Source organism: Myzus persicae, unplaced genomic scaffold (genome assembly GCF_001856785.1).
Source record: "Myzus persicae strain clone G006 unplaced genomic scaffold, MPER_G0061.0, whole genome shotgun sequence".
NCBI lineage: Eukaryota > Metazoa > Arthropoda > Insecta > Hemiptera > Aphididae > Myzus > Myzus persicae.
This window is the reverse complement of record NW_019100570.1, coordinates 597,986-623,270: the sequence shown is the minus strand read 5'-3', so window position 1 is coordinate 623,270 and position 25,285 is coordinate 597,986. Positions and strand designations below refer to the sequence as shown.

Sequence of the window (25,285 nt, the reverse complement as noted above, 5' to 3'; positions counted from 1 at the left end):
AAAAGTAGCATCGAAAATCGAGTTGGTTGCTAACTTAATATTATTTCCATCAATCTAGACAGTATATCTGCAGTCTCGATTTTTAGGACACGGATAAGACACATCTGTAATCGATGAGAGTGATGATAGTCAAAAAATTCAAAAGTTCATAGGAAAAAAAATTACCTAGGTACATCACTGCAGTTGCATTAAAACAATAGCAACACTGCTACAGGTTGCACTCAAATTATAAAAGGATATAATATAATATTAATTGATACATATTCAGATCAAATTACATTTCATCCAAAGTAATCGCATACGTACCTACTACTGTTTCGACAAATCGCTCTCCGACAACTTATATGGGTATACAATAACATAATATTATATTCTAAGCATATATATATATATATATTATGATATGTACACAGTAAGTTGCAAGATCTATTTCTACATTGTTTCGCGCACATCCATTTTGACGCGTATTCTCGTATTATTATATTTTATGCTCATTATTCATACGACCGTGTAATACGATATTTAATTTGTTCCAAACTTCCCAGCCTTGAAATTAGTTCAGACCATCGCTGTAAAAACAAGTCGGGCAACATATCACAATATAATTTATTATTTCGTTTATTTTCTAAACGCGCATAGTGCTTGGTCCCAAAGTACAACAAAACACAATATAATAACATAAATTACGAGTGCACGAAAAACGCTGGGGGAAAAATCAATGGGCGATACTGTCGACGACGTGTGTAATATTTGATCAGTCAATAATAGGTATTATGACATAGGTACTATCAGTGACTCTAGGTCAATTTTCCAAAACTTCAGAGTTGTACACTCTCGCTCTGGATGTACATGACGTATCGTAGTCGTCGTTATTCGGTGGCACGCAATCAGACGTATAATTATTGTTATAGGTGATCATAGACAGGTAAAAATACTAATCAATATTGCTCGCAAAACGGTATTGCCTGTGATTTTACGATATTACATGGATATTGAGTAGGTGTATAATACTAATAATACTAATAATACTAATAACTATACTAGTTTTTCTATCCAAACATATACGACCTTATTCATAATATTTATTATAATCAATTAGTTACTTAAATAAAATACAAATGGTACCTAAGTTACTGTCAGTATTTAAAAAAAATTGTATTCGATCCTTAGTTGAATATTTATTAATATCATCTTCAAATTTTCATTGATTCGTTAAATTTATTTCAATATCTTACAGTTTAAAAACCGTGCTTATATCGTGCTGGTACGTTAGTTACTTATTTATAAGTAGCATTTTAGAAAAGTATAACTAGTATAAAAAGTATGACCTGTATACATCTAGAAACTCAGTTTAGTTCGAAATATATAGGTAAGACCTAGCTAGTAAATATTTTTTTCACACTCCGTGAAGTCAAAATTATTTTTTTATCAATGCTCATCGATATTAAAACATAATTGTAACATCATTTTTGTACAAAATCATAATATATGATATCACACAAATTATTAATATTATAAAAAAATAATGAGTTAGTTATGACAATAAATCTATAGCCGTTAGCTTATGTTAGAAAAAAAATGATTTGTAATAATGTATTATAATAGTTTTTTTACATTGTTTAACAGAATTCATACAAAGTACACTGCATCTCATTTTTTTAAACATAAAAACCAGCAAAAAAAAATTGACCAATATATTTTGTACTGTAGTGTCTTTGGGTAGGTAAAATGTTTTTTTTTTTGTGTATACCTATACCTATATTGAGAACATATAACACTTATATAAAATAAACTACGAAGAAATGAATCAGTGAACTGTGTGCTTATCGTCCTTAAAATATTGTAAATCGATTTTAATTTTGAAAAATAGTTAGTTGTATGTTCAATTAGGTACATACTCTATGTGTATGATTAAGCGTGATTTTTGTATAGATAGGTATATTTAAAAAAAGAAACATAAAAACAAATGTTTAATCATATGGTTTATGGTCTGTATAATTTAATTTTCAGCAAACAAACGTTTAATTAGATGTGTGATTTAAAAATTAGCATATCATTATATTAAAGCTTATTATTACATTAACTTGTTTATTTACTTGTGTGTGTATACATAGGTTGTTAAAAGATTAAATCGGGATAAATGTTATGCTCCTTATAAACTTGATTGATATTATAATAATTGAGATAGTTGGTTTTATTATAGCGAACTAAAATTATTCACGAATTGTTCGTACGTACCTGTATGTTTATTATAATAATATATACTTTCTTTTTGATTGTATTTGCGATAAAGGGAGTTCAGCTATGAACAACTACCTATGCGGATTTTTTTTCTAAAAATGAGTGCAAATTAGTATTTATTTATCATATTTTGTAATTTTAAAAAAGTTAACAAATGTACAAAAAAAAAAAAAAATACAAAATTACCGATTCTCACGAAAACGCACGTTTCCATTTATTATTACTTAGTGTTCCATAAAATAATATTATGTGCTTCCGTTAATAAGGTATTAAAAAAAACCAAATATACAGTTTTATTTTCTTAAGACGGACATCTTGAGACTCTCGTGTTATATTTTAACAGGTAACATTATGTGGCTCAGTCGTATTATACGCGTATTCCCGAAAACATAAGTATTTGCAAAACAAATGTCCTGCTATAGTTAAGTATTTCAAGCATCTCACTTTAAAATGAAGGTGTTTGATTCTAAATTAAATATTGATACCAACGATAATAATTATTAATTATTGAAATGTATGATTATTATTTGGTTATTATGTATACATAATACATTATAATAATTAATGCACATTTTCAATGGTACACTTTATTATACGTATATTATATACCCACTTTCTTGTTTTATATTTGGTGTAAAAACAATATTTTTTTTCTTTTAAATGAATGATATTTATTACTGTTTTGAGAATGCACGTTGTAAATGCTAATAAATTTTACATTATCGTTCATATACATTTTATTAATGGGACATCGTGATTTTTCTAACAATTACTATTGTTTTAGTAGAAAGCGAAGAGAGAAATGTTTTTTTTTTAAAATTAGCGATTTCGTGAATACGACCAGATGTTCAAATAGAATGGTTAGGAAAACACACAACTGAACACAATGTCGGCTAGGTGATTACTATTAAGTTAAAACTATACATCTGTTTATAGCAATATAGCAAGATGCAAGTACTATTGACGAGTAAAATTATTTTATTTGAAAAAGAAATTTTGTAAATTAGGTAATTTGTTTTGTACTTTTTAACATAAAATTATGGATCCTCGGAGTGAATTCACCCCGTCGAAATTGACTTCTAGCTATGATTCGATGATGGCTGTAAACTTTCTACACGTGGATATCCACTGCTAATTGTGGTTTTTGACCGACCCACGCTTGGCATACTCCATACATTTTATAGGCATTACCCTAAAGTCATATTCAAAATCCTTCTTGAATATACATATAAGCCCGTGGGACGAACGGTCGGAAATCTCGGAGCGGCGGAACTCATAAAATATTAAAAATAATTGGCATTTAGTAAAAGAATATTAATAAAATATATTATTATGTTTTTATTATCTATACCTTGTATAATATTATATATTACGTTACATTGAGCTATCCATTTTATATACATTTTTATTTATTTATTTTTTAATATCAATTCTTGTTATTTATTATACGATTTGTAACCGATGGCGGTATGCACGTGGACTGTATGGGTATAACATAATATAAGTGCGTGCGTTAGGTATGTTTATGATAATATTTTGTTTGCCGATTCATCCTGACTTTTGCGAATAAGTATTATAATTTGATGTTTAATTCATGGCGTAATTTATGCGGAATAGCGTAGTGAATGTATAATTATCTATCTCATGCGACTACCTTGTTGTAAATATTACATTATATTATATGATTGTACACGCCAGTATAAAAATACTCGACGTCTGTATAACCATCAACATTTAGAGTTAAAGAATAAACGAAGACCATGATAAACGTAATCTTTTTCATATTTGATCTTAAATGTTATAATAATTAGGCAATTTTCTAATGGTCTGTAATTATTAGGTTTATTTTTTTCTTACAACTAGCAGTTTTAAAGTCACTATTTACCGTCATAAGTGTATTATTTTTTTAATTGATTTCGTTATTAAACACGCGGTGTATTTAATACATATTATGACTGTTGTATTCAAAACACGAATCTATTTAATTGGATATGTATATTTTTTTAAAACATGTACTTATTATAGGTTACCTACTCAGATATTTTTCAATGCAATGATTTATAGGTTGACGAGCTTCATTGTTAAACAAAGAAGATAAAATATTTATATCACACCACAGAATATATTCTGTTTATAATACTAATTTAGAGAAAAAACAATGCAGTTTTGCAAAATAAATATGTGGTTATAGAAATCCTTCAACCATAGAATAATATGCTAATAATTATATTTTGTTGATGAATCTCGTGTTTTTTGGTCGATGCACAAGAGAATGAGTGTAAAGTTGTATTATAATCTGTGCAAGAGAAACTACACGCATTATTTTTTAATAGCACCTATAGTAATAATTTCAACTTGTTAATTTACAATATCTATAGATCCGTGTAAATTTTCTATATGCATATTTCATAATTGCATATATCTAATACCTACCGTTTTAGCTTTTCCGTTGGTAATCAAGTGTTTGGAGAGCCTGTATAGTGTGAGAGCCCGTATTCGATGTATTTACAGTATCTAAAATCTAAATTACGTCTATCCTGTGATTTAAATTTATTTCTATTTACTTTGCAGTCAAACAAATTAACATTCACTGTGAGCTTAAAATGTATAAATCGTTGTTGATTTAATAGCTGGATGTCTATAACATATACATATCTCAGAATTTTATGATTTCCTCGAAATTGCTTATGCGCATAACGAAACGATTATATAGGCTTGTTCTATTTAATAACCTTTAAGTCGTTAAAAAATATTTTTTTTTAATGGGTGAATCTTAACCAAATAACTACCTGCCTATACAATTTGTATGCATACATTCTGTGGAAAGAAAATGAAAATGAAATATAATTGCTATACCTAACATTATTATTATTATTAGTAGGTATTATTAATTTCTGGTGACGTTAACATATTTTATGAAAACCACCGTCAGACGTATATTAATTTATCTACACGTTGATTTTGATCACTCGATCAATCGAGGTACAGTATATGTAATTGATTTTGTATTCACTCTGCATAGAGTATATTTTGTATGTTTGACATTATATTATGATGCAAGTGTCGTTGCTTGTTTCCTACGACCACAATATATTGCAGATAATAACCATACGCATTATATTATTGCTCGGATCTCGTAGCCCGTGTGACATTACAATATATTATATATTAGTATGTTTATTATGGTCTGTATTGGCACGGAAGCTGCGGCAAACGTTCGTCGATCCGTCGATGACCTGGAACAATGCGTGTGCCGGTTAGGTTTTGTGCCTGCCCACAATATATATTTATATACACTATCGTATACGATAAACCTAACCATGTTACATATGTATATTGTATGTAATATTGTATACGGCGTTAGGTAAGTTTATTAAATATACTTCCTTCAGAGGTCATCAAATCACGACTCCTGCTGGTATCTCGATTAACATTATTCACGTATAGGTAAATATAACCTTTTACTTTCAGGCCCCGGCAGTAGCAGAGTTCAATGTTTTCCTTTACTTTTTAAAATAATTTCGTGTCTAATTAAGGTACCTGCTATGGTCTATTGTTGCGGAAAATAAACAAAGCGTCCAAGAGGAAAGAGAATCGTGAGTATATTATAAAGTATACGACTTAGTATAAACTGTTGTTATTATTTTTAGTTTGTTCTGCACGGAATGATATTAAAGGCCAGAAATCACAATTAATAATAATAATAATAATAATAATAATAATACTATAGGGACTTATAGGACCACATCGGCTGATAAAGCGTTTAAGTCTCCCGTGATTAGATTAAAACCGAAAACTACTGCCATAGTGTCATTATAATATACGACTATTGTATGTATACATATTGAGTATAGACAATAATGACTGTCGGTGAAATCATCCTTTATTTATGCATGTGTGTGTGTGTGAAACAAAGTCGATCATACATCGTGTATTATTGTTTCGACACAACGTTTTCAAAATTCGATACAGAAACTTTTTGTGATAAAAGCAAAAATGCCCTATGCGAACAGTATAGTACCACCACACACATTTGTCTGATTGGTAAGTCAGTTCGGTCTTGGTGTGGGTGAGATTCCATTATTACATTATACTATATATTCGTTTAAATTATTATCGATATTTCAATTTTTATAATTATTTTGCTCTATGTGATGTCGTCCGCCTGCAGAGTCATAACCCTTAACGGATAATATAGTCTGTCCGGCGTCCACGGCATTGTCGTCAAGCAATATAATATATTATAATATATAATAGTGTATGTTATTTATTTATAGACATTATGTATGTTTGGGAGACGCAATTGGCACGCGTGCAGTGCACAAATTCACATAATATATTATATACATTTTATTATAAACGCGTTTTACTGAGAGAGGAAAACAAAAGGGAAAATTATTCACGTCACGGTAGATCCGCCGCACATTGTTTACGGCACACAATTATTATATCGTTATAAATTATTATTATGATACAATAATATAATAAACCACAAGACTAAGACAATAAATATATTGCAGAAGAGGTGTGTGCGCCTATCAACAAATATCTCGACGACTATGCGAATCGTATTAATGTTATTCGGCTTGCGATCGACGTCATCCGTATAGATGTAAATCCTTGCCCAGCGTGTCAATTTCTATCGAAATATACATTAAATGTCTTATTCAATTTACTAACTATACAATTAACGATCTGACCTTTTTTTGACGAACATATCTCCTGAATATGATATATTGTATTAATTGTACTGAATATGACCGGACAGAGAGCCACAACACTGATACCCACACATAAAATAAGAATCTGATATAAAGAAATGTGATAATGGGTTGGCTGAACCAGGGTACTTAAATTATTTATTATAGAGAAGTATTTAATGAGGGAGCAATTTTTTTTTAAACTTTTTTTCATTACGCATAATATGCTATTGTTGCTGATTACGAATCTGGAAATATTGTGACCACCATCCTTCTGGATCTCTGACAGTCCCTATCATACAACAATATAGTGATGGTGGACGTTTGTTATGCCTTCGATAGAAATGCACCGGACAGTTTTGATTAAAGAAAATGACGAAATAATAGTGTATTTCATTCTAGAGTACTATTTATTGTTCGTTACGATGCCATAATATTTGAAACGGTTTCTAAAATCGCTTTGCGGAAAGTTCGACGAACGAGTTCACGAAATTCGCTAAAATATAAAAATAAAAATGCAAAATGCGACACGGCGAGATGTTGATATTCGAGTATAATATAATGTACCTATATAGACGACCAATATAGAAGAACTTGATTCTCGGTGGTATTGTTAGTGGTGTTACGCCATTTATACGCACGAGCATAACATCTTAACTGAGCTTCATTAAGGTGGAACGATAAGTCATATTATACATATAATACAATAGGCATGTCGCATGTGTATTAAAATATGATATAATATATTATTTTTGTCATCGATTGTGTTGTGCCAGCGAGCACACTTTACTTTTTGCATTAATGAAACTATTATTATATATTTTACCACTAATATGTCGGATGTAGGTATTACGTATTATACTGCAGCATCATATATTTTGTATGATATTATAACAATGTGATGTCGTTGATAGGTTCTATATAATGTAATATAATGTTGCTAACAGCGAGGAGTGTGGACGTTTAAGAAAGTTTCGATATGAAAAGTTGTGTGCACACAGTACAGGTAATAATATAGTTATTGAATGCGTCCAAGTCATTTTATCTTATAATTCATTGCAGTCGGTTATTTATTATTGTTTTTTTATTTTCTGTGGAGAGATGTTGACGTCTTTGTGAACGTCTCCGAGCGGAATTAAATGGAATAGAAGAACATAATGATGTAACATTGTATGATACAATGCGGTGATGTTGATCTGTTTAAATTTGCGAAATCACAAACATCCTATATGATATATTATTATATTATATACCATGAGCAAATTAACGAAGCTGGTTTAATCGATGATCATCGATCATACACAGTATACGTACAAGTTACATTATTATTATTCGAATTCCTACAACTACCGTGTTACCTATTAAGACTAATTTTCGTACTTATATATTATTATTATAATATTTAGTTGCAACTGAATCAGCGATTTCCCGTGATTTTAATAATATCTATAAAGACACAATAATAATATGTAATAACTTGCGTGTTTTCAAACCCAAATAAATAATAATATACAATATTAAAACTCCGTTATATTCAAAATAATATGTACCTATTATACATACATGCGTATGAGTCGTAATGATTATCAAGTCAATAGTTTGTGTGTATCACTAAAACATCGTATAGTTACCTATTTTATTTGCATACCTACGTAATTTGACGATGATTTCAAACGTTTTTAATATCCATCCACGGTATAGGTATATTGATATTGTCCGATCCTATGCAGATCGCACTTTAATAATTATTATATTATTGTAACATATACATAGGTACGCGTCGGCCTTAGGTGATTTCGAACGAATTACGAGGTGCTGCAGGACACCCGTCCAACACACATTCCATGGCCACTACTTATTTATAAAATATTCCATTCCAATGCGTTTTGGACATCGTTCGTCTTCGGTATAATATTATTATAATCCACAGCGAAAGGGCTGAACTCGTGAAATAACGCACATATTACCCAAATGTATATAAAAGTGAAATAAAACCCTGATAATATATTTTACACAATAACATTTTCCCACAGTTTAAAGGAAATAAACGGGATATCATCTTACGCGTGTTATGTCGTTTTCGTATAAAATGTCTATATGATTTCGTGTTTCGCTTTGTTCATTTAGGAACCAAATATTGTTTACTATCACATTTTTGTATACAAGATATAACTGTACTGTTCGGGTAATTGACGTCTTTGAAATTCGAGAATACCGCATAAATTGTACGGACAGTAATAATATTATTATGGCGGTTGAAAAAATAAATATTTTTGAATTCATCTGTGGGTTTTATTTGTTTAGATTTTTCATCCGCAGAATGATATGCGGTTCTATTACAAAATAATATATATATATATATACATACGTATTTGTGATGCGTTTACCTACGACCGATGAGCGCTTATTGTTTGAATTTTGTCGAACGCCGTGCGAAATCAAACGTGTTCGTCATCCCAAACACAACGGAAATGTTTATTTCCCGTGTTTCGAATCGAGGGTTTTTTTCTCTATCAATTTCGATTATCATGTACAGCTGGTTATAACTACTACAAACTGGTGCAGCTACTAATCGCGACGGTCACCGCCCGTATAAACGATGAACACGGAGGCTCGTTGAAATGTTCAGTTTTTTTTCGTATTATTTTGCTCGGATTATCGCAAGTCGGTATTTAAAGGCGAGTCGGGTGAAACGTTTAGTTTTTTACGTGTAGAGTGAAGAACAACATTATGTTATGAGCTGCCCGCTGTGGGAAAAATTCAATAACATTATGAATCGAATATCGCGAATAAAAAACTGCATGACGACAGTGATGCGTTCGTATACCTTTACTCTTGTCGTATTATTATACTAACGACGTCGTTGCGGACGCGATAAAACGAATCGCACGCACACCCGTCTTTAACTATCTTTCTCCATCTATTTCTCTCTCTCTTTATTTCTATCGCACGCACACTGTTTTAAGCCTCTACATCCGAAATCGCTGCGAAAAGTGGAGTCGGAAAACTAGAAGAAAAACAGCGGTGGCCGACGCGACGTTCCGATGCTCTGTGTATATATTATTTATTATTATAAAATCGTTTCAAGACGATTGCGAGGCAATATCCTTTGTGTACGCGTAAACCGGAAGCGATCGGTGTACCTACCTCTACCAATTTGATATACACAGATCCAAGTAACACCGTGACAGATCGATCGACTACATTCCACTGACGCAGGTCCATGCGACGACGTACATGTTTTACCTAAATTATAATATGTAGGCACAGGATGTGTATAGATGTATAATTATAATAGTAGTAATATATAGAAAAGTAAAACCTCAAAATTTAGATAACGTCGTTCGCACCGACGACGATGGTGACACCGGCGAATTAAAAGACAGAAAGACCAAAAATACTTTTTATAGTTTTTTTTCTTTTTCTTTTTTTTTCACAGTTCTAATCGTTTTCTACACACGCTGCAACTCATTCCACTCGTTCGGCTCGCCTCCACTGATCGCTCGGCCACATAGGTTTTTCCTTTTTAAATATCTCATATAATATCTATCTCATCGACGACAATGACACAGACGGAATAAATGATACAATGTACGGTATACCACAGACTATAATATCGTAAGGTCTGATGTGAATATACCATGATGTAGGTATATACATATTGTATTATAAAATATCATATCACTAAGGTCTGGCTAAAGCTCCACGTGCGACTGTATGTACATCCTGCGGTGTCTATTATTGTTAAAAATATTATTATTATATTTGTTATATCTGATCAAGAGATTTACGTTGACACGAGCACGAGACTTATCGGGTGCTGCTAATCGACGACGGCGGCGGGTGGTGTTATGTAAACTCCGACCCATAAGCATCTGCACGCTAAATCGTCGTCGTGCACACGATATTACATATAAGTTAACTAGCTTAGTGTACCTTAACGATATTATTATATTATATTGTATACTTACGAATGTACATATTTATATATCGGGTGATTCTTTTGATAGTAACCAATCATTTTAACGTAATGTCGTAATCAGCTCACTTTTTAAAACGCAAATGCAAATCTGTCCTGTTAGTATTCCTACATTTTTACCATTTTTATCATTATACATTTTTAAGTTTTTTCTCATTTTAATGCTAGCATAGGTAGAAAATTATTCTACTTAGGAATATACAATAACAAAATATGCGTATCGTAGATGATTTAAAAACAAAATAACTAAGAATTATAACGACTAAAAAATATAGAAAAACAAACAAATTATATACATTATCATGAAATGTTAGAACATTCTCATAAAGAATATGTTTTTATTCAAACAAAACGAACACGTTTCGAGATAATTGGTGTTTGCAGCTTAAAATGACCACCCTTTATGTACCGCTTACAAGACTTTATAATGTACTAGTGTTATACAGCGTCACGCAGCCGCCAAGAGTAAGTGTATAGGTAGTTTATAATATCTAACTGGAGCACCGCTTTTACTTTTGATCGCTTTTGAAACGTTTCGCACTGGACCAGCTTACTACACTACACGTATATCATACCATTATTCCGGTATAGGTATATTATATGGCAAAGGAAATCTCATCGGACGTTTGGCGTGTGGATCTCATCCGAACTTCTGCGAAAACGTCTGTTCGATAATAATTATATACCTAGGTTTGGACTGGCCGAAGTGTGGGTAACCTTTATAGAACCTCGCGGTGCCCCATTTCATTTGTACTTACCGGATAATTACTTGGCTGCATCCGAGTTAGGTCCCGGATTTTATCCAGTGAGTCTGCAGCAGCGAGAGTACATAGGAGTATAGATTTTACCCAAGTTTGGGCGTCAACAGAGTGAGCAGAAAAACAAAACCCGTCGCACCGCTTCTATATATTTAAGAAAATATGTTCAAGTGTATAATAATATGTATATCACGGATCAGCAGTTAAAATAATACGCAACGTTAATCGACCAAATTGGTTTTAAAAGTACAATAATATAATATTGCAACAGTATAATATGTATTATATGAACATTTCCCAGATAATTACAGATGTTAATTATTCTTACCATACAAACAATAATTGGCACCAACATTTAAGACGTAGTTCATGATATATTTTATGGTTATATATATAATACTAAAATACCTAATATCTACAGTCATAACTATTATTTATATGACAGCATATTCATATCGAAATTGTGTTGATGATTCGTTTCAATTTTGATTGAATACCTGTAATAAAATAGAATGGGACCAAACGTTGGCTGGAGATAAAATGATTGACTCAAAGGATATAACAAAGTAAAATCCAATTTACAAAAAATAATAAAAACAAACCCTTCCAATAATATTTCCATTAATAACTAACACTCGTCAAACTTTAAAACTTGCTCGAGGTCCTGGAAATTATTTGAGGGGACTAAGACGATAAGCCTCCTCAAACACCCCACTCGAATCTTTCAACTCGTAGGGCCTTGTAATTCGCTCCGCACTTACACGTGTACCTACCTGAAATTCATTAAAAACGTATGCACTTTAAAGATATTTCATCAGGTGCCTATAATCAATTTCTAGCCTTCGTCTATACTCCAGCAGCCGATCCCTAAATATATAATATACAATATACATAGACATTAGACACTTAAGTACGAGTTAACGTTTCTAAACGTTTGTAATTGTTTTCGTGTAAATATCTCTATCATTATAATATTATATACATACATAATACGGTCTTGATTACAACAGCCGGACCACCGCCGCATTGTTTTCCCGTGAAACAGTGACGCCCATCTCCGGCCCCGGAGAAATGCAAAACCCTAGCTCGCGCGTGTGTGTTGCAGTTTTGTAATTCCTATTGTTTTTTGTGTAGCAGATTTTTTCTCCTTCTCGTCCTTTCTTCGTGATATTTGTCCCGGACGTTCCCACGAATTATGCGCCAAAACCGGCAAAATCATATTATCTTTCGGCGAACCCGCCGCATGCGCTTTCTACAACACTAATAATAATAATTAATAGTATAATATTATATTATTTTACACGCGTATACATGGTAATATAACAATAATACTATCGGCGTCACCTTTTATCTACGCCGCTGTACCTATTGAATTTCCGACGGAGGTCGAGCTCCTCCGATGACCGATGGTCGCATGTGATGCAAATATTATAATAACTAATAATACGAATTATAACAAAAGACACGAAGACATTTCTTGACGTCTTCTTCCAGGCATAATACATATATTACGATGATCGGGCACACCGACACACAGCTCCTGCAGCTTTTAGACGAGATAATATTATATTCCAACCAAAAATACCTACTATTTGTATTATAGTCCAGTGAATTAGTTTCGTTATGATTTTGTGTTATTGTTGCAGATGGGATCGCCAGGAACGTGGCGAAGACCAACGGGGTCAGGCCAGAGGAGAAGATCTCCACCGTGTCCAGGTAAGAACCAATATGTTATATTGTACATATATATATATATATATATAATATCATAGTGTTGATATTATAATACATGTTGTGTACACGCGTAAAATAGAATAATAACAACGTGATTGCGGCTGCACAGCATCAAGGTCAAATGTTAATACTGCCGTCAGTGTTCACGAAATCGTTAATTCGCATTATCAAACGTTTCATTTCGGATATTTTGATATACCATATACCTACGTACGTTTCGAAAACAAAATTACAAACTTTAATATAACACTGAATACACCTACAATTATTTTTGAATAACCAAATCCCCGAAATCGTGTGTACACAAAGTTCATTACACGTTTTAAAGAATGTACCTATACAAAATAGAAAAACGCTGCACCTGTATATACGGTGAATATTATATACATTATTATTATAACGTGGTTTTCAGCGCTGTTGAAACACAGAACTTGAGGTTTGACCGGTGGTGCATTGTTTTGTAAAATTAATGGTTGAATTGTGTTGCATTTGTTTCAAATATTCAATTTTTTTTCCTTCGCATTATCAAAGTATGTACCTATACAATGTGCCGTAGATGTAATGCCATTTTACAATTGGTATGGTGGTGTGGTTTACAACACGATAGAATGTTAATCACAAACGATAGGTAGGTTGGTTTATTGATTGGAACTCGTTTTTTAGCTCGTCGTAAAAATTGCATATTATTATTATTATACACTCTGGTGAGTACCTGACAGTTATACAATTTTAATGCTTTCGGACACGTTGAATAGCTGGACGCGTAGTCCCACCTATAATAGCAGAGTAGATTTATACCTACCTATCTGACTGCCGCGGTGGCAAATTGCGGGATGGGGCTAAATTGGCCAGTGAATTGTTTGTGTGTGTGTGTGTGTGTGTGTGTGTGTGTGTGTGTGTGTGTGTGTGCCTTGTGATCATGGTCGTGAGTATATACATAATATATATCGAGTAAATTGTTTCGATATGATAGGTCTGCGTGTGTACATGCGTTCGTGTGTGTGATGTGTGCACCATGTTATTTATTAGTTACCGTAACCACAGACCGTCAGATATTATTATTATAACGTACGTGTGTACATATGTGTACACCCGTAGACCCAAAGTTTGTGATGGCCGTCGTATACGCAATGAGGTCAACGTTTATTTTGTGTATTATTATATTAACTATTATTGTGAGCATTTATACACACAGATTACATATGTATATTATGTATAATACCTATATGATATGGATAATAAGTACCCTATTTGGAATAAATTAAACCGATGCGCAACATACTATGTGCATATTATACTTACAAGTTATAACCCAACTCGACTTTTTATCCAACGTATTTTAATATACAAGCATTATAAGCATAAAACGTTACAGTACCTAAGTAGGCACGTGCGTCGGCGCGTCGCTATGTATCGCGATGCATATAATATATTATATCGGTCTCGTATAAACTTTCGGAACCGAGCCCGCGGCCGTCTTGGCGCATTATTCGTAAATATAGATATATAGGTACATTAGGCTTTCGGCGAGCTCATTCGTATCCATCGTCTGTCCTACATGCTCTGCAGATAACGTTCATACGATATAATATTATGTATAATATTATTTATATCGACACGACGACGCCCGCAGTGATAGAGACGATACCATTATTATATCACATACATAACATTATATATTATATACACGGTGTGTATATATATATATAATATGTACCTGTATTACAGACTCGACCGCCACTGCATGCGTTTTTACAATACATACCTATCGTGTATATATCTATACTGCAGGTACGCAATATTACGGCACGGAACGCACCCATGACTGATGATTTTAAATAACTGTTTTGACCAGCGGCTACCTGAAGTCGGCCGGAATACCAGCCGCACTGGCTGCTGTTACTACGATTATGTTATTATTATGAGAGACGGTATAGATGATATTATGTTGTATTTATAACGAACGATATTATTTACGAGCTGTTGAGTGGAATCGCGAAGAGGTTATGTGCGTACAATATTATACACGGAGGGCTCCTATATAACGTGTAAAATGGTGCCCTCGCGGTTAATTACACGGTGTAATGTGTATACACACGATAAGTACGAACACAAAACGCATATATCCACACACGAACACGTCGTACCTACATGATGTACCGCGTGCGTGTGTATGTGCTACCTATATGTGTATAAATACTGCAGTGTTATGTGTGAACCCCGCGTCATCTATCACGTCGCGTCTCGCAGTCCGTCATCGTCGGGAGACTTTAATGCCCCGTCGTCATCGGTGACCTTTTTGCGGTGGAACATTTCTGCTGTTGTTGGTATAATATCATACGTATTGTTAGGATACGACGATAACGGTGCAAAGGATTCTGCTACAGCATCACCAGTAATCACGCATAAATACCTATATATTGTTCCATTATTATTATTTAGGTATTATATACACATTCTCGACTGTTGGAGGGCGGGGTGATCATCAAATGGACGTAGCACATTATATTGTATGCATTATAATCGTCTGGCGGAATGTGCCACTTGTATGTATGTATAAATATAGGTATACCGTTTTGTCACTGTTCTGCAGCGTGTAGTGCATAGTTGTTTATCATTTTGCTGCTTTCACTGTATATTATCATTATCATAACACTGCAAGCGGCAGTTTTGTCGTCAGCGCACCACATTATTTTTCTGCCATTTTTCATTTCAGGTTAATCGTTAACCACTAATTGGCCTAAAACACACATACGCACACGCGTGCAATGTGCATATACGCTCGTATTTACACCGTGGTTAAGCGTACGATATACGTTGCACAAACCTTTTCTTGACATTTCCCATACCTACGAAAAAAAGAAGACCATACTTCCCATTAGCATATATATACACGCCGCCTGGAGTAGGAACCTATACAATTTGTTTGAATGTATGTACCTATATATATATGTTCAACAACTATACAACACGTGGTTCGTGGACTTTTCTATATTACATAGCCTAGTGGCACACTTATTATATTTTGTGCTCCGTGGGTCCTGCTTATATATACATCGCAGCGTATTATATGTATACATAAATAAAATAATTACGCATTATAATGCATATTATATATACTCTTTTCCCCATTCAATTGTGACCGTGGCCTGCAGTCGGTGCGTGTGTGTTTTCGTTGTTCCCATAAGACAATATAATATTATAATAATAATATAACATAAATAGGTAGATAATGTTAGATTATTAGCGCATATATATAGTATATACACATGGTATATCTATAGCCGGTATTAGAAGTCCTCGACTTATCGTCTGCCACACATGTGTACATACAAATAAAAACAAATTTAAACAAGGCCAGGTATTTTTAAACGCCCGAAATCCGTGTGTGACTTAAAATAGGAGTTTAGTTTGAAGTTATTATATACGGGTCACTGCGGATACTATACGATCTCGGACGAGTGCGCCGTGGAGTCGAAAGTATAGTATTTAATTTTGTTTTTAAGTGATATTATTTTATGTTTCGATTCGATCGCTATGCATTATATTATATACATAATATTGTACCTTATTATTCAGTCCGTCGTAGACCGCGGGGGGAAAGAACAATTCGGTCGGACCGACGCAGTAATCTTCGACCGTCCGTGTCTTGAAAAAACAGCTGCTACTTGCACTAATAATTACTGTTTATTACACATACGTATATAATGTTATATATATATATATACATACACTGCAGCAGTAAAAGCTACCTTTGTTACGAATAGTAAAGTATTGTATTTACGCGTTTGGAAATCTGTAATCTGTCGTTATTAATTTGAATTTATATGAAAGCCAAGACCGAGATATCAGGTGCAAGCGAGCGACAGTATAATAAATACAATAATGGAAAGCCGCAGAAATGTAAAGGCATAAGTACACCATTCATACGCTTAAACCTATATAGTAAGTATAGTGTATTGTAGACTATTTGTGAGCGGATTTACCGGTGGAAGGTTATAAGGTACGACGACCGATTGGTCACTCAAACAAATTATTAGTACCGCATGTAGTATGTATAATAATAATATGTACACACCAATATAAATACGAGCTGAGCACGACAATCGATCGATTGGCACTTTAATATTATAATTATTATTATACACTGTACTTAGAATAGTACATAAGACATTATTGCTCAGTACTCAATGCCTATCACTTTTTGGCGTGTATAACATCACATAAACCTGCAGCTATATACAATAAACCTGTTCCTAAAATATTTCATTTATAGGTTGTGTGTGAAGTCACGACGAATGACTGAATATTTAATAATATTAAAATATATAATACACCTGTGAGTGTGTGTGTGATTATATTGGATGACCCACTCAAACATATTTGTTTATAAGGATGTGTGCAAAGATTTTTATTTTTCTCAATCACTTGTGGTGGGTCGTAGATTCGTAATATTATAATGTACTATATCGTCGTGAGTCGAAAGAACATAATAATAATACCTATATAAATAATGTATACATTATTATTTTTATATTTATGTTCCTAATACGATTTCATATTCAAAATATTTAAATATCGTTCGGATCGTTTATCTGTCAAGTTGCACGAAAATAACGCGATACACAAAAATAATATGTTGCCAATCTATACGTCGTACCTATGTATATTATATCGTATTGTAAAGATGTTTCTTTAATCGAAAAATTCGTACAAAATCGTTATTAAAGTATTACAATATACAGATGAGACTTACATCCGTATCACAAATTATTATTTATTATTATTATGTATGTTATATAAATGTATAAACTTCAAAGTTGTGTATACATATTTATAAATTATAAATAATTTTCTAAGTATGTTGAGTGAAAATCGAGTAATTTAGGATCGTTGAGAACTTTAGAATACAATACATAAAATTATGTGTAATTGTATAATACACAGTGATCCATTGAATACTTAGTCGTAAACTCGCGAGTATTATTATGCTATTGTCAATGATGGTCGTGACATTTATCTTTCTTTTTAGGTAAATGACAAAAGGTGTACTATTTGGATAGAAAATGTAGGTAATGTGAAAGTATTAATATATATTTTTTTTATATAAATCTAAAATGGTTGTTACACGAACATTTTGTTGAAATAAAATTGCAGTCGTCAGTCGTTACTCGCATTACTAAAGCCATTTTTTTTTATACACATCTACATTATAGGTAATGTGAGTTGATGAGAAAATTTTAGCCACTTTTCTGAAATGTGTTTTTGACTGTCGATTAGCTCGAATGATTGATTTGTTTTTTTTTTTGGGACACGATGTAGAAATTTAAGGTAAAACAAAATTAAATCTCCGTTTGTCGTTTGCACATTAAAAGTATCTACGATATAAAAAAACGTTGGTTGACCATTTGAGTCACAAAAGCAACGCCGACAAAATGGAAATATTATTTGTATGAAAGTTGTGGAAATTTCAAATGATTTCAAAATAAATTCTTTTCACTCTTTGCCTTGCCTCTTGATGGTTTGGCATGAGAATGAATCGAATAAGCCGATAGATATTATCTTATTATTTTCGTAAGGCGAACATACGAGACAACTGCTTTAGAAGTCAACCATGTATATTGTATATATGCGTAAATGCGGGCACAGATCTAGGGGAGGGGGGTTAGGGGATTCCATAAGCCTCCCCAATTTTGAGATTTCTGTATAATGAATGCGTATAATCCATATATGCGTGTATTATTAGATATCTTGATGTCATTAAACGCTAATTTATATATACTAATATTCGTGAACATTTATTTAAATTCAAAAGTTCCAGATGCCAGCCCAGACAGCAATTGTTTTATGATAATGTTATAATATTATCATCAGAAATTGTGTTCTAGAAGAGTGCTTCTTAAAATATTCTACATTGCGACGTGCAAATGAATGGCGTTATGATTGAGGCTATTTTTAAAACACTGAGTGTATTTTTATTTTGACCGCAAATAGTAATTTATAGCTTTATTATTTTGTTCAAACGTGTTACATCATGTTACACGAAATTATAGAAATTTAAAATCTTTATTTGCCAAAGCTCACCACTTTACTGCCTATTATAGCAAAACACGTGTACGATTATTTTGAGGAACAATCGCTCCGTTGTTTTGTTATCAGCTATATTTAGGTACCTGTACATAATGACTTAATAATATGTATAATGTACAATATATTTAATATATATATTCGATCAAAACCACAAAAGTAATTTCTGGTATTTGGTGGCCGATCAATCATTTCAAATTTACGACACAAATATTTTATTTATGTACACAAATGATGTATATTTTTGGAGAATGGTAAATTTAATATTATTATAACATATGTATACTTACAGGCAAGTTATATTCTATTGTATCCGCGCCTTACAACAGCTGTAACATACAAAAAAACATATAATTGAGCATGATTAATAACCCACATTTTTTTATTATTATTACAGAATGTATTATTATTATATTTGATAGATTTTAAGCATATTTTTTTACCAAAAGAGAATGTGAAAGTTGAGAACCACTAGTCTCACTATACTTTGATGTATAGAACAATGTATAGTATGTGAAGTAATGATAATTTTTCGTGTGGATTATTAACGTAGTTTAGTTACACGACTTATACGGCACAATTTTTACATTCGCCACCTATTGGACTTTCGATTTTTACGTTATAACACACGATTATTGAACAATTATGTATCGACACGTTTTCTATTCCGATCAACTATACTAAGCGTTGAGATGATAACTAGGTACAAAATGAAAAAATAATGAAAAATATGTATAAATATTATATTGTCAGTCATTATTTCGCTTTCAAACAATCTATTATTATTTGGGCTCCATCCCGACCCGTTGAGCAGCATCAGAGGTTCCATATAACTGTAGTTCCGCTAACCATTGAAATCTGATTTCACATTTTGTTTGGTACGTAAGTACGTAAGTATGTAAGTACGTCCGATTTCCCGCCAATATCTGATGTAAAGCAATCACACTTCGAAAACTTGTACCTAAGGTGCCTATGCTGTTAAAATAAAACTATACGAGAAGCTGTCCTAGGATACGGAAGAAAGAAAATAGTACGACAAAAAAATATGATTCAGTGGACATGACGAGTACAAAAATAATAAATGTATGATTTGTAATGAGTTATGTTTCGACAGAACAATGTTCATATAATTCACCAATTCTGCTGCTTATTTTTTCTTTGCTTTCGTCTAAATACAGTCGAATACATTTATAATAATTATTATTATCTTCATAAAATATTATATTCTTTTATAATACAATTTACCATATAATTAATTGAATATCTAGTGACATAAATTGAACAATAATCGTATGTAAAGTAGATATGTTTTATTGTACCAGACATAATCTATATTACATCTTGTGCGGTTCAGAACGGTTCCAAATATTATTGACGAGAACTAATGATTATGAACTTAAACCGATATATTTTTATGTTTGTTGGATTTTAAAGTAGTATCATAACAACAACACAATATTTGGCTGTCACGGTGCACTATAGTCAAAGTCGAGTCAAACGATTCGAAATCCTATATCTCCGCCATTTTTAAAGCACGATCTACTCTCACGGGTCACAAAGATGGCGTATTAAGGCTGAAATATTTACTACTAAAGGTGTGGTTGATATCGAAGTTTCAGCGTATATAGGATTGAGATGAAGAATAATTTAAGATCAGGGCCAACTATAGCCTTCGTCCCGTCCTCTGTTGCGATCGGAGAACTGGCCTGTGCGGATACTCCAAAATTCACCGGGAAAACAGTCATAACGATAGCGTCTGTCGAACGGAAACTGAAAAGGAAAACGTCGGCGACACCGGAAACGCGCAACGGAAAGCAAGTAGACTGGTTGACGGATATTATATAGCAGCGAAACATCGACGATCTGCATCACTCAGATCAGCTGTGAATAGCATTCAAGATCGATTATGTAAGGTTATGTTTACTGTACGCTATCTTGACATACGTCGATATAAGTACCAGACGAGTTGGATGGTTCTGTCCTGCAGTCCTATACGCAGGATTATTATTTATTATAGATGACGTCCAAACAGTCACCATCGGGAACTCCGAGACCGACCAATAAGCCGCTATGGCCTCACATCGTGCACTATTTCCAAGTATTTAGTACGTACTTAATCAAGAACATTAGAATTTCCGTAGGCAATTTGAATGTTTTTAAAAAGAGAAATCCCAACGGAAACCGAAAAGGAAAATTCCAGCGACAGCGGAAAAGCGCTACGGTTAGCCGGCCTCGCTGACGGATATTATATAGCAGCGTAACATCGTCGATCCATCTACAACTCTCCGAACGGCTGTGCTTCATTCAAGGAGAATTATGTTGCATTATGGTTACTGTGTGCAATGGTAACGTGCATCGATAAATACCAGACTAGTTGGATGGTCTTGTCTTGCAGTCGCCACTCGCCAAGTACGAAATTCGTACACTGTTCCGAATTTGACAACAACAGGCCTGATATCCCGTCCATAGTCGATTCACACAACGCAATTTTTTATTACATTAGTCGTTTTTTTTTTGCACCTACATTTCACTAACTCCCGCCCTCCCCCTTTTAAACCCTAGTAAAGTATGCGCTACACATTATCAACGTTGTTTCAATATTATGACATGCCTTCGTCAGAATAAATATAATTCAACATTCAACTTAATTATATGTATATTTTAGTTTTAAATATTATATAGTATTGGATAGTGGCATTTTCGTATAATATATTACTATATAGATGGTATTATGTGGGTCGACGTGTTGCAGTGGACATAATATTATGAAAAGTGACTTCACTGGGCAATACGCGACATCGATCATCCATCACCCGGTGTTTTATTTACAAATGGATCTAGAAATCGTGTGGGTATTGTATTTACTGTTGCTGTTTATAATATTATTATTTTTCGTTTATATTGTCTACACCGACGCAGGTATCGTGTAAACAGTAAAAGCGCAGAACTGCAATAGAATCTGCATTATAGAATATACCTATGCCTAAATAATAAATTACATATTTAATATTAAATTTAGTACCCATGGGCTTTATTATTGTATACCATTAGGTACGTATTTAAAATTAAATGTGTTACCCATAGGCTATATTGTGGGCTGTATATAGTTGTAGTAAACGAGGGGGTCAACGGTGGGTCTTCAGCGTCGGCGGCGCTCACAAAGTGAAAGGATGAGGCGGAGGACTTGTCCGTCGCGATTTTTACCTCGCGGTGTTAGGACGATAATAATAATAATATGATGGCACGAAGCCAGCCGCCGCCGCTGCCGTATCTGTTTACCGTAGTTAAACTCAGCTAGGATGAGGTTTACAATGTATATTATAATATGCACTTGGGCATTATACCTCCATAATATACCAGTGTCTACCTATATATCTATATAATGATAATATATGTGAATAAAAATGTATAAACACCTATTTATGCTATCCGCCGAGCACGTCATTAAATATTATTACCTCGCAATCGCGTACACCGCGCTTTAGCCCCCCACAGTCCCACCCCTCTTACCATCAGGACTCATGTATCGGACGGGGGCTCAGCGGGTCGCATACATTTATCATATTATTATATTATAGTGTCTTGTCAGTGCGAAGACCGTGCGAACCATATTTTTCATAATAATGTGTAATAACGCTCACTCGTGTAGCTTCTTAGGAAGGATTCGAGATACACTCTGGGTATACATATTTATTTATTTATATACAATACTACAATGTGTACATAAGTTACATAACACGTAATATGATAATTATTTAGAAGGGGTAGAGACTTCTATACATTTTCATATCGTTCAATACTATCATTAAAACGCTGACGACAAGTGATATAGTAATGTGTTATATAATGCACGGAAATTAAAGTGAACAATTTTTTTGAATAATAATACTTTCCTTACTTAATAAGGTTTTTTTAATTTAACTTCAGAGCATATTTTGTTACGGTTAATCATATAAAAAAATACATGTTATATTGAAGTTTAACCAGAGTTCCTACAAAATTTTTCTTTAAAACGATCAATTAATTAAAATTAGTATCCTATTCCATACACATTTTAATCGTCAATATTTTGTTTGGATCAAATTTGGTGCGTTTTTACTATAACAATAAGCAATTATTAGCCGATGAAATAATAAACAGACCAAATCCAATATATTTTCTGTATGATTCAAACATTTTTCAATAATATGTACCAAACTAAATCTTTATAAGACATCATTCATTGATTATATTTAAGCAATTTTTCGAATTTGATCATAATATCATAAATGCAATTCGTATTCAAAATATGTATGATAATAATTTCGAAAAATTTAAATTATTAGAAAAGCTATTAAAGGGAACAAACACGGTGGCATAGACACATTTGCCTTGTTTTTGGATTGAAAATCATTGGACCTTAAATTCCAGAGAATGGAAATCGGTATGGAAATCAACGGGCGTATTATAATACTCTTTAAACAATTGTATGGTATACGACCTGTCGACCTGGTTGGAGTTAGATATACTATATATATTAGTCTGCGTTATACACTTTACAATATTATATTATAAAATGTGTACGCAGCTGCAGTACATACCCATACAGGTTACTATATAACTATGTACATGTTAACAATATATGATAATAAAATGTGTTTTATTTTCTTATGCCCGTGGTTGATATTCACTTGGGGGCCCTGTGTCATGGCGCGTTTCACTTTTTAAAGCTATATAGGTAAGTTATAACATCTGACCACATATATAGGCTATACCCATGTAGGTACATGGCACAGGACTTATAAAAATATAGGTAATATATATTATTGAGCATACCGGCCACCGGGCTTCTCCGCTTTGACTGCGAAGACTACAAAAACCACTGCTTCTTCGACAAACCAGTCATCGAATTACTTTATACGTTTGTAATACGTATAAAAATAATCGTCACGTATATACGGGCCTGTGGAGGTCCTCAAATTTTTTCCGCGTGAGCACTATAGTTTATCTGACACGTACATATAACGTACCAATAATGACTGTAAGACGTAAAACTATTCTAAAATACATCAATGCATTTATGATTCATATAAACTCATAAAGGAGGGTCGAGAAAAAATTATTACGTGTTGTATAGGTCTCTGTATTAGTTGCCCTAATCGAAAATATTACAAAATTATGAAAATTACGTCCGTGCTAGGCCTGTGTCAACGATTACGGTTTATTTGTGTATTTTATGTGATTTTGAGATAACAATAATAACCTAAAAAATAATAACAATAATAATAGATCCACCACGAACATTAATAAACAATAAAAAATAAATTCCTCACCGTCATGTGGCGTTCCGCATTCCACCATATCAGTTTGGGAACATCTCTGAGTAGGTGTTAGGTTCGTTTACTTTTTATATTTATTTACAACGAATATTAAATTACCGATGTCTCGCCGGTGTTGCTGGAGGATTTACATTTAACAAACATTACATAATATGACACTGTTATAAACAAACGAGTATCCTACAAATTACAGTATAATACGTTGTGGAACTCGTCGCGGGATCGCAATAAATATATAATGTTGTACCGGTCCAATGACATTTGTATACCAATTCCATATACTTTGATGACATCGATCTATTTGGTAAGCATATACTACTATTTTAAGTAGCATATTATATTAAGGTGGTTCGTAGATCACATGTTCCGCTGTAGATCACACGCATTGGACAGGTCCCATAATAATATGCCTACACGACCACAATAATGCTATTTTGTCGTAGTTATAACGGTACAGTGGGACACGTA

General features: G+C 33.0%; 1 protein-coding gene across 3 annotated transcripts in view; it reads left to right on the top strand.

Annotated features, from left to right (window-relative positions):
* The window catches only part of LOC111033587 (calpain-1 catalytic subunit-like), a 91,709-nt gene that overhangs the window by 31,204 nt on the left and 35,220 nt on the right, over nt 1-25,285 (top strand). For all 3 annotated transcript variants that reach the window (XM_022314394.1, XM_022314401.1, XM_022314406.1), the window contains one exon: nt 13,325-13,394. In XM_022314394.1, the coding sequence (XP_022170086.1) occupies nt 13,325-13,394 (70 nt within the window). The remainder of the gene's footprint in view (nt 1-13,324; nt 13,395-25,285) is intronic.